The 9543-nt window shown below is 66.0% G+C and overlaps 1 protein-coding gene across 3 annotated transcripts; it reads right to left on the reverse strand.

Annotated features, from left to right (window-relative positions):
* Window positions 1-1281: 1281 nt before the first annotated feature.
* On the reverse strand, window positions 1282-9045 carry CRYBG2 (crystallin beta-gamma domain containing 2). Of its 3 annotated transcripts, none has more exons than XM_053964622.1 (19): window positions 7058-9045; window positions 6566-6613; window positions 6357-6475; window positions 5964-6129; window positions 5826-5887; window positions 5537-5663; window positions 5214-5249; window positions 4986-5113; window positions 4686-4812; window positions 4259-4401; window positions 4065-4191; window positions 3944-3976; window positions 3737-3849; window positions 3526-3655; window positions 3123-3262; window positions 2914-3037; window positions 2291-2449; window positions 1811-1970; window positions 1282-1701 (listed from the first exon to the last, which is right to left on the reverse strand). In XM_053964622.1, the coding sequence occupies exons 1-19, from the start codon at window positions 9020-9022 to the stop codon at window positions 1613-1615; spliced, it is 3996 nt and encodes a 1331-aa protein (XP_053820597.1). In that variant the 5' UTR covers window positions 9023-9045; the 3' UTR covers window positions 1282-1612. The 3 variants fall into 3 exon arrangements, with proteins under 3 accessions (XP_053820597.1, XP_053820596.1, XP_053820598.1); XM_053964621.1 differs by having other exon boundaries at window positions 5748-5887; XM_053964623.1 differs by lacking the exons at window positions 1282-1701; window positions 1811-1970; window positions 2291-2449; window positions 2914-3037 and having other exon boundaries at window positions 3180-3262; window positions 3526-3633; window positions 5748-5887.
* Window positions 9046-9543: the final 498 nt, after the last annotated feature.

The following is a 9543-nucleotide window of genomic DNA, read 5'->3' on the forward strand; positions in this document are numbered from 1 at the left end:
TGGCATCACCGGCACCGCCCCCGTTCCTGCCGCGACCCCCGGCCTCGGAGCGAGCCCCCGGCCCTGCGGAGCGGAGCAATAAACGCCCTGCTGCCGACACCTCGGGCTCGTCTCCGCGTTCTCCCGCTTCGGTACCGGGGCTGGTGGGGGCGTGGGGGAGTAGCACCGACCCCTTCCCGGGGCTTCAACCCTCGGGGCTGGAGGGGTCGGGCCCGAGCCGGCGGGGAGCAGAGCCAGGACTCCCGAGTGAGCATCCCCCGGGGGTCCCCGAGTGGGGGTCCCCGAGCTGTTCCGGAGCGGTCCCCGGCGGCTCGGGTGGGAACCCCGCGCGCCCCCTCAGGCTGGGCGGGCCAGCCCGCCCGCAGCCCCGGCCAATCCCAGGCAGGGGCTGCTGCTCCCCGCCAATCCGACGCCGCCAGCTCCCGCCCTCAGCCAATCACAGCCCGGCGGAGTTAATATAAATTGTGAGCGCACCCATATGGTTCCTGCGTGGTGCGGACGGAGCTCCGAGCGATGGTGTGGGTGTAGGGGGGCTCTGCAATATTGAGGGGCTTTCACGTTCTTCAGCGTCCCTTCTGCCGGGCTGATCTTAACCTTTAAGTCCCTCGCGTGGCTGCCTGTCCTCCTGCCCGGACGGGTACTGGGGCAATGGAGACACGTAAAAGACGGGCGTTTGTCGCTGAAAGCCGCGGCAGGCCCCAGCCCTCAAGCTGGAGCCGCCTGATGTCACCCGGCGCACCCGGGCTGTCAGTGCTGCCCCCTGCGAGGGCGATGAGTGCTCGCTGCCCCCATGCAGTGACCCAGACCAGGCTCTTGCTGGCAGCCGTGTCCTCTCCCCAGCAGCGAGCGCAGAGGCGTTTGTCTCCATTTCCCGCCCCGTGTTCTCCTGGCTCCAAGTCACATCCCCGGGGGGGCTTCTGCTCTGGACCCACGTGGCTGAAACCTCTGTCCTGGGCACTTAAAAGATGAGTAACCTGAGCCGTGGTGCAGTCCTGCACCAGGGACCGCTGCTGGCTCTGAGCCCAGCCCAGGTGCCACGACAGGGACCCCCAAGGCCACAGGCTGGGGTCCCCCTGAGCTGGGGCTGGAGGGGTCCCGCAGCCCCCGGTGCTCCCAGGGCACGGCTTGGCCAGTGCCTCCCTCCTCAAAGTCCACGGCCACAGAGCTGCCTGTGCCCCTGGGCACTAGAGGGCACTGGGATTCCATCCTGGCACCAGGATCAGGCCTAGGGCTGGGGGTACTGCTGTGGGCAGGACAAGGAAAGGACACCAAGCACCCGGGCAGAGCTGGCCCAGACAAGCAGGGCTGTATCTTACACACGTACATAAATACAGTTCTGGGGGAAGAAATGCTTGTGGGGAGGGGCCCTGCTGCTCTCCAGAGGGTCCCATGCTGGCCGTGTCCATGGGATGCTTCATGGACCATGTTCAGACCTCCTGGGGAGGGAGGTGGGGTAGCACCCCCGGGATGGGGAGGTTGATGGTCATCCTTCACACCAGCAGCTGGGGCAGAGAGCTGCTTGGATGCAGCGTGAGTGGGGTCTGAGGCCTCCTGCCCCAGTATGGGGATGCTGGCAGAGTGTCCCCATCCTGCCCCATGGCACCTCTGCCCCTCACAGCACCTGGATGTCCCAGATCTGCGTGGGTCGTTCATCAGCCATGTCCCAAACAATGGCATGGTCCCGGTCATAGCTTCGGCCACCTGCAGAGCAAGGGGGAGGTTTGGGGAGGGCAAACCCCACTCCTGATGGAAACACCCCATTTCTGGGCATCCCTGGGAAAGCAGCCTCTGTCCAGGGCTGAAGCCTCACCCTTGATGTCAAGGATCATGTCCTCGAACATCTGGCTGTGGATCCGTCCCTGGGAATCGACGCTCCAGGTCTGACGTGGCACACGCGACTCGGACCACAGCACGGCCTTGGCGCCCTTCCCAGCCGGCCCGATGACCTGCAGGCTCATGTTGGGGGCCACCTGCAAGGGACACGGAGAGAGGGATTTCCCTGTAGTGCAGCTGGATCTGTGGTGGAATGTGGGATGAGCAGGAAGATCCCCTCTGCGAGAGGTGGGGGTGATGAGGGTGACAAAAACGCCTCAGGGAAGGCAGAGATGGCTTCACATCTCCGGGGGAGACTCAGAGAGGAGAATCACCAGATCTCTGGGGACAAGGCTGGGATAAGAGGCTGGGAGGAGCTCTTGTAAACCCCTAAAGATGGCTGTGGGGTGGGGAGTGCCCAGCAGGAGTCCTGCCCTGCTCCCCTCGGTGGCACTGGCTGTCACAGCTGAGCCCTGACCTGGTTTTTGATCAGCCCATCCTCGTAGTACCAGACGGAGCTGCTCTGCTCGCTCAGGCTGGAGACCACCACCCGCCCCGCCTTCATGTCCTCCATGTCATCGGGGACCGAGAGGAAGAGCTCCAGCGTCCTGCTCTTGATGCGGAAATAGATCCGCCTCTGCAAGAGAGGAACCTGTGTTTGCACCCAAAAGCCCGGCTGCCTGCAGCTCCCCACCTGGCTGGGGCTCTGGGAAGGGAGGATCCTGCACCCCGGGGGGGCTCTCCCCATTGTCCTTCCCCCAGGAGATCCCCACGTGTCCCCAGGGCGATGGCTGTGACCGTGACCTGTCCCTTGTAGCTGGCACGGCTCACCGTGCTGGGATGCCGTGGATTTTATGAGACAGTTGCCCACGGGGAGCGTTTCGCCACAAAGGCGGCCACTCCCAGGGTGGGGGACAGGAATCTGGGGTGACAGTGCCGAGCTGGTGGCACCTTTCCCATGCCAGAGATGTCAGCTGCTGCTCTCCAGTTCCCCCAGCCCAGGGCTGGCAGATCTGTCTCCATGTGAGCCTCGTGCCCTGGAGTTTTGGGTTCACCCCACCAGGTGACACGGCCCTGTCCACTCCCAAAGGTGTCCCTCACCTGGCGGATGGGGTAGAGGGACCCCACATGCTGGAGCCCGCTGTAGGTCAGCCAGTTGGTGATCTCGGTGCAGTCCAGCAGCCACTGCCGCCCTCGGAAGTCGCCATGCTCACACAGCACCCAGCTGTGGGGACAGGGTGGCACAGGACAGGTCACCCCGGGCGGGCAGGGGACACCCACGGGGTGCCAGGGGACCAGGGCTCACTTACATCCCTCCTTTGACCCGCACTGACAGCACGTGGTTGTTGAAACCCTCAGCCTGGAGACTCCGCACTTCAGAGTTCAGCTCGATCTCCTTCCCCTCGAAACACTCCAGCCCGTGCAGGAAGATGGAGGGCTCCGAGAAAAACTGTGGGGTCGGGGACAAGGGGGGAGTGAGGCTTCCTGGGGTGCAGAGCCAGAACTGGGGGTGCCCGTGAGAGGGGAAAAACGTTCTGGAGGGAGGGAAGGGAAGGGAAGGGAAGGGAAGGGAAGGGAAGGGAAGGGAAGGGAAGGGAAGGAAGGGAAGGGAAGGGAAGGGAAGGGAAGGGAAGGGAAGGGAAGGGAAGGGAAGGGAAGGGAAGGGAAGGGAAGGGAAGGGAAGGGAAGGGAAGGGAAGGGAAGGGAACTCACCAGTGGAACTTTCTTCAAGGAGCGGATGGCGGTGGAGCAGAGGCAGCCCATGGCACTGAGCGTGGGGTACTCGCCCTCGGACAGCACGTGCTGCTCCCCCGCAAATTCCTGCCCGTCAAACAGGATCCAGCTGGTGGGGAGGAGCATTCCCGCACTGACAGAGCCATCACGGAGGGCATCCATCCCTCCCACAGCACCACTGACACCCTACCTGCCCCCACGGACTCTGCAGGAGCGTGGGATGAAGGCTTCAGGCAGGGCCTCCTGGTCCTCCTCAAAGGCAACGTGATCCCCCAAGAAGTCGGGCTCTGAGAACAGCAGGATCTGGGGAGGGGAGCAGAGGGGCTCAGTGAGGGGGCAAAGTATCACCACCACCCCACGAGGGCCTGCGTCCCCCTCCCCATCCACCAGCCCTGACCTTGGAGACGAAGTGGAGGTTGTGTTCCCTGACCTGGAAGCAAACACAGCAGGGCTGATGGGGGCCTGGCCATGGCACCTACCGGCCCGGGGGGTCCCGCGAGGAGGGGCTGTCCCCTCACCTGCAGGATGGGCTGTGCTGAGGCGATGTGACAGTCGGTGGCTCCCCAGTCCTCGCAGTTGCGGTACACACCCTTCTCCAGGATGTACTGCTCGCCAGAGTAGTTGGGGCCCTCATAGGCCACCCACCTGTGGGGGGAGGTGAGTGCTGGCCCGTTCCCCCCCCAGGCGCCCCCCAGCCCTTTCCCACACTCACACGCCGCTCAGCACGTGGATGGACTGCGTGACACTGCTGTAGCCGGCCAGCTGTGTGTCAGGGAGTGCCTCGCTCAGCTCCACGCTCGCGCCCTCCTCAAAGTCCATGGCCTCAAAGAGGACCAGTGCTGGGTCAGAGAAGTCCTGTGGGGAGAAGGAGCCCCCCCAAGCCCCATGGTCTGTCAGGGAAAGGGGCTGTGGGCTGGGCACATGCACAGCCGTGCTCCTGCCTGGCCTCGGGCACCCCAGGGAGGGTGGGAGCAGCTGCCAAAACCTTACTTGGGTGATTTTGGGGAATCTCAGGCCATGCCCAGCTGCCTGGCACAGGCAGGGATGGCTCCCTTTGGGGGTGAGGAGGGGATGAAGGTGCCTGGCTCTCTCTGCCCACACCAAGTCCATTCCCAAGCCAGTCCCATCCCTGCCCTCACCGTCCGGATCAGCCGTAGGGACACCAGTTCCTTGCTGTAGCCGCCCCACTGCCTCCAGTCCTGGTACTCCCCTTCCTCCAGCAGGTACTGGTGGCCACGGAAACCTTCCTTCTCGTAGCCAACCCAGCTGTGGCACAGGCAGACACGGGCAGTGAGGACTCCAGAGGATTTCCACGTGCTGGGGCACGGAGACACCGTCCCTCTCTCCCAAGGGACCCACAGCCATTCCACAGCCCTTCCCAGGGGTGACCATCACCTTCCCAGTCGGGATGCCAGCCCTGCCCTCCCCGTGCCACTCACCAGCCACCCAGGACACGCAGGGAGCCCACGGTGGGCAGCGCTGGCTCGGGCAGGTGCTTCAGGTCGTAGATGTCTCTGCTGATGGTGAAGCTGCGGCCCTGGAAAGCTGCAGCTTCATAGATCAACACCTGGGGACAGGTGAGAAAGGTGAGGAAGGGACAAGGTGGGGTGAGGATGGTCCCAGAGCCATCCCAGCCCGTGGTTCCTGGGAGCTGCCCCAGAGCTCACCTGTGGCTCACCAGGTCTCTCCACGACGGGGCAGCCCTGGAAGGAGAAGGAGCCCCAGTGAGGCTGTGGTGGCAGGAGGGGGCATTGCAGGGACATCTGCTGCCACCTTTTAAAGCCTGAGCTGTTTTTTCGGTTATTTTCATTCAAGAAGCTCTTTTGAAGCTTTCCCTCACCCCTAACCCACAGGAGCACTTTCCAAAGCCACGCCTGGCCTCTTTGCACACCGTGATCTCACTGATGGCAACCAAGAGCTGCCAGAACTCACTCACACCTGGATACAGCCTCGGCACCCCTGGAAGCACACCCCAGGAACCAGCACTCACCAGCCTGATGGGATGCATGGAGCAGATGGATGGATCCTTTGCTCCCCAAGCCTTTAAACTGGGGTACCCGCCCGGCTCCAGAACGTAGGGATCGTCGTCGAAGAAAGGCTTGGAGTAAAGCAGCCACCTGTGGAACGGGGAAAGGCATCACACCCTGCTCCCGTCTGCGCTGGAGCCCACCCGGCAGCCTCCAACCCCAGGGTCCCCTCACAGGCCCGAGTGGACGATGATGGAGGCGGCAGCCAGCGCCTGTCCCCGCTCGCGGGTGTCCTCGGCCGAGCCGCTGAACCTGAGCCGGGCGCCCTCGCCGTTCTCCTCCGCGAAGAGGCTGATCTCGGGGGTGCGGTAATCCTGCGGGAACAGCGGCGTTCCGGCTCCGGCACCTCTGCTCGGAGAGCGCTGGGGGCTCGGGGGTCCCTGCACTCACCCGCACCACCCTCTTGAAGGAGCCGATGCGGAAGGGGCGGCCCCCGCGGGGCTGCCCGCGGTCTCCGCTGTCCCCGTACGCCGTCCAGGGGTTGTCGATCTCCACGTCCCCCTCGGCCAGGACGCACTTGCGCCCGCGGAACCGCGGCTTCTCGTACATCACCCACCTGCGAGCGGGGTGGGGGCAAAATGGGGCGAGATCCAGCGTTACCCACAGCCCCGCGGGTGCCCCCGGGGCAGAGCGTGGGTGGGGACGGGCTGCCACCGCCGCGGCAATTAGCACTGGCAGGACGGGCGCTCCCGAACCCCGGGCTGCGGCATCCTCGGCACGAGTCCCAGCCAAGCCCTCCCTCGGTGTCCTCTCCGCGTGTCCTCGCCCCGCCGCTGTACCTACCCGCCTCGGATGACTCGGACGGAGATGGTGTGTGAGAGCTCCCAGGATGTGGCGTCGGGGACGTCGTCCCAGATCTCCCGTTTGTGCCCCGCGAAGCCGGCATCGGAGTAGAGGATGATCTGGGAAGGGTGACACGGTGGAGAAGTGCTGCCGCACCGCGCCGCGCCCCGGCCAGCCAGCCCGGCCCGGCCCCACCGCCCTCCCTGTACCTTGCCAGGTCTTGTGTTGATCTTCTCCAAGCCCTCCTTATCCTCCTGCTGTGAAGAGCCGAGGGAACGGGCGGGTGAGGAGCACGGGGGGACCTCGGCTGCAGCAGCCATCTCCCTGCAGCTTCGCGTCTGGCGTCTGCCAGGCCCTCCCACCGCCCCGAGCAGCCACACCTCGAGCATTCCTGCACTGCTAGGGATCAGCGTCCCGTCTGCCTCCGACCCTCCTGTCACCTGCCCGGGACCCTCCCAGCAGCTGTGGTGGCACCCTCCCATCCCTTGACCTCGTATTCACCCATCCCAGTATCCTCCCATCAGCCATCCCAGTATCCTCCCGTCACCACCCCAGTGCCTGCACTTCCACCCATGGCCTCTGACGGGAAGCACCAGCCGTATGATGGGAACAGGGAAGGATTCTCGCTCCAGGGTTCAGCCCCCACCCCCTTCCCACACCCCCGGGGAAGGAGAGCATTCCCCAGTGCTGGATTCACTCACCAGGACATGGTCGAGGCTCAGGGTCACGGTGTTCTCTGGCTCCTCGGTGACAGGAGGGACAGAGCCAGAACTCAGGGCTTCCAGCATGGCCATCTCGGGGCCAGAATGGCCACCAGGGCCCAGCCCATTGTGGTCCCTGAGGCAGGGTAAGTCTGAGCCCCCGTCGCCGTCGGGCAGCTCGAGCAGGGCAGCGCCGGGGGACACGAAGCGGCTGTAGAGCACACTGTTGTCCAGGCGGGAGTAGGGCTTGCCCTCATCAGCTCCAGCTGCCCGCTGCTCCAAGAAGTGGGAGAGCAATGCCATGCCCTTGAGGACGTTCCCTCGGAAGAGCACGCTCCGCTCGGCCGGGCCCCCAGCCACCAGTTTGGCGTTGTCATCCGCTCCCAGCGTCCCCAGGAGCGAGCCCCCCTCCATCCACCCTTCGCCCACCACGCCGTCCCTGGGCATCCCACGGAGGGTCCTCGCGGCCACCCGCTCCTCGGGGCTCAGGTAGGGGTTCTCGATCTCCTCCTCTTCCTCGGGGGCCCCCTCGGGCCGCCCCACTGGGCCCCGTGTCAGCAGCTCCCGCAGGGCCTGGGGCAGAGACAGGGAGGCACGGGGGGCCACGCGGTCCTCGTGGATGGGGGGCAGAGCCGCGCAGCGGCCCAGCACCGACGGCCGGGGCTGCCGCGGGGCCTTGGGCGCCTTCCGCATCTCCGAGGGCTCCATGTTGCGCAGTGTGTCCACGAAGATCTCCATGTCCACCAGCAGCTCGGGGTCCTCCTCGCTCGCGTCCGGGGGGCTCTCAGGGGCTGGGGGCTCGGTGGGGGGCTCTGGGGTTGTGCCCTGGGGGTCTCCCATCGTCTCATCCCCCTCCGGCTCAATCTCAGCCTTTGCTGATGCTGCTGTTCCGGGTGAAGGCTCTGGACCATTGCTCACCTCTGGGGGATGGTTCTCAGGGATGCTGCCAGCTCCTGGGGGGCTCTCTGTCCTCGGTGGCATGGCTGGAATGGTGCCATCCACATCTGGCACGCTTCCCTCACCTGTGGCAGCTGGAGCAGCCTGGCCACTGGTGCCTGCCAAGGGACACTGCGGGGAGCTGCTCAGGCTGCTTTGTGGGTCCCCGGGCCTGTCGCTGGCCCCCAGGGCTGCCTTCACCAGTGTGGGCTTAGCTTGTGCTGAGTCCTTCTCCTCGGGGGATCCCTCAGCCAGGAGCCCAGTGGCCTCTGTGGTGCCCGGTGAGCTCTCCCTGCCCACTGCGGCCACAGCAGAGCCGCTGCCGTCCTGCCTGGGGCTGTCCTGCTGTGGTGAGGCCACGGTGGCCCCGGCACTGTCGCGTGTCCCATTTGGAGCCCCCCGTCCTTCCACTGGCAGCGGCTCGGGCCCAGCTGCATCCCTGCCCGTCCGCAGCACGGTGACCTGCCTGGTCCTGGGCAAGGCAGGGGCGCGCCCGGGCTTGGTGGCGCACAGGGCACCGGCACCATCCCCGGGAGCCCCCGCGGGACGCTCGGCGGGGCGGGTGGGCAGGAGGGTGCCGTGCACGTAGCTCTCCCTGTGCACGGGCACCTCGCGGGGGGCACCCGCCGGGGAGGGGGAGCCGTCCCCACTGGGCCCCCCCTTCCCCCGTTCATCCTGGCGCCGGGGCCTCTGCGCCGGGGCATAGACCTGCGAGAAGATGGGCCCGTGCGCCGTGAAGGCCTTGAGGGGCCTGACGGAGGACGAGTGCTCCCGGTGGGTCGGGGCAGCGGGGCTGGAGCCCGTCTTCTCCACGATCTCCCTCTCCCAGGCCTGCAGCAGGAGGGACACGCGGGAGGGGCTCCCGTCCCGGCCCCGCGCGCTCCCGGTGCTCTCCAGGCGCCGCGACACCAGCGAGACCTTCTGGAAGCGGGACCTGCCCTCGGGAGCAGCCACGGCTCCCTGCTTCATGCTGAGCTCCACGCTGGAGATGAAGGCCCCACTCTTGGTGTGCCGGAATGGCGGATCCATGCCAGGGGGCCGGGCAGGGAATGGTTCCAGTTCCGTGATCCCGGAACTCCCCGCGCTGCTGGGCTCAGCCCCCGCGGCCGCCACACTGGGTCTGGAAGAGCTGCAGGGAGAGAAGGAGTCTCTGGGAGAGCTGAGAACAACCCCCGCTGGCCCCCAAAGCAGGCCTTTAAACCCCACAGACCTCCCTCTGACCCTGCGGGATATTTTGGAAGGATCCCTTGAGCATAGGAGGCTTTGGGGCTCCTTGTGGTGCTCTTGCCATCCATCCTGGCACATGCGGGGTGTGGGGGGCACCATGGTTCCCTCTGCCTGGCCATGCCAGCGCTGCTGTGTCCGGCAGGGCTGATGGGAGCTCTGCCACACACCCTGGTGGGCTGTGGGCTGTGGCAGAGCCTGGCAGGGCACAGGTGAGCCTGGTGGGGCACAGGTGAGCGTGCAGGATGCAGCCGGGCCGTGCCGTGCCCCGAGCTGTGGGATGAGTCAGGCGGGCAGCAGGGCTGCGCCGAGTCAGCAAATGCAGC

Source organism: Vidua chalybeata, chromosome 25, assembly GCF_026979565.1.
Source record: "Vidua chalybeata isolate OUT-0048 chromosome 25, bVidCha1 merged haplotype, whole genome shotgun sequence".
Taxonomy (NCBI): Eukaryota; Metazoa; Chordata; class Aves; order Passeriformes; family Viduidae; genus Vidua; species Vidua chalybeata.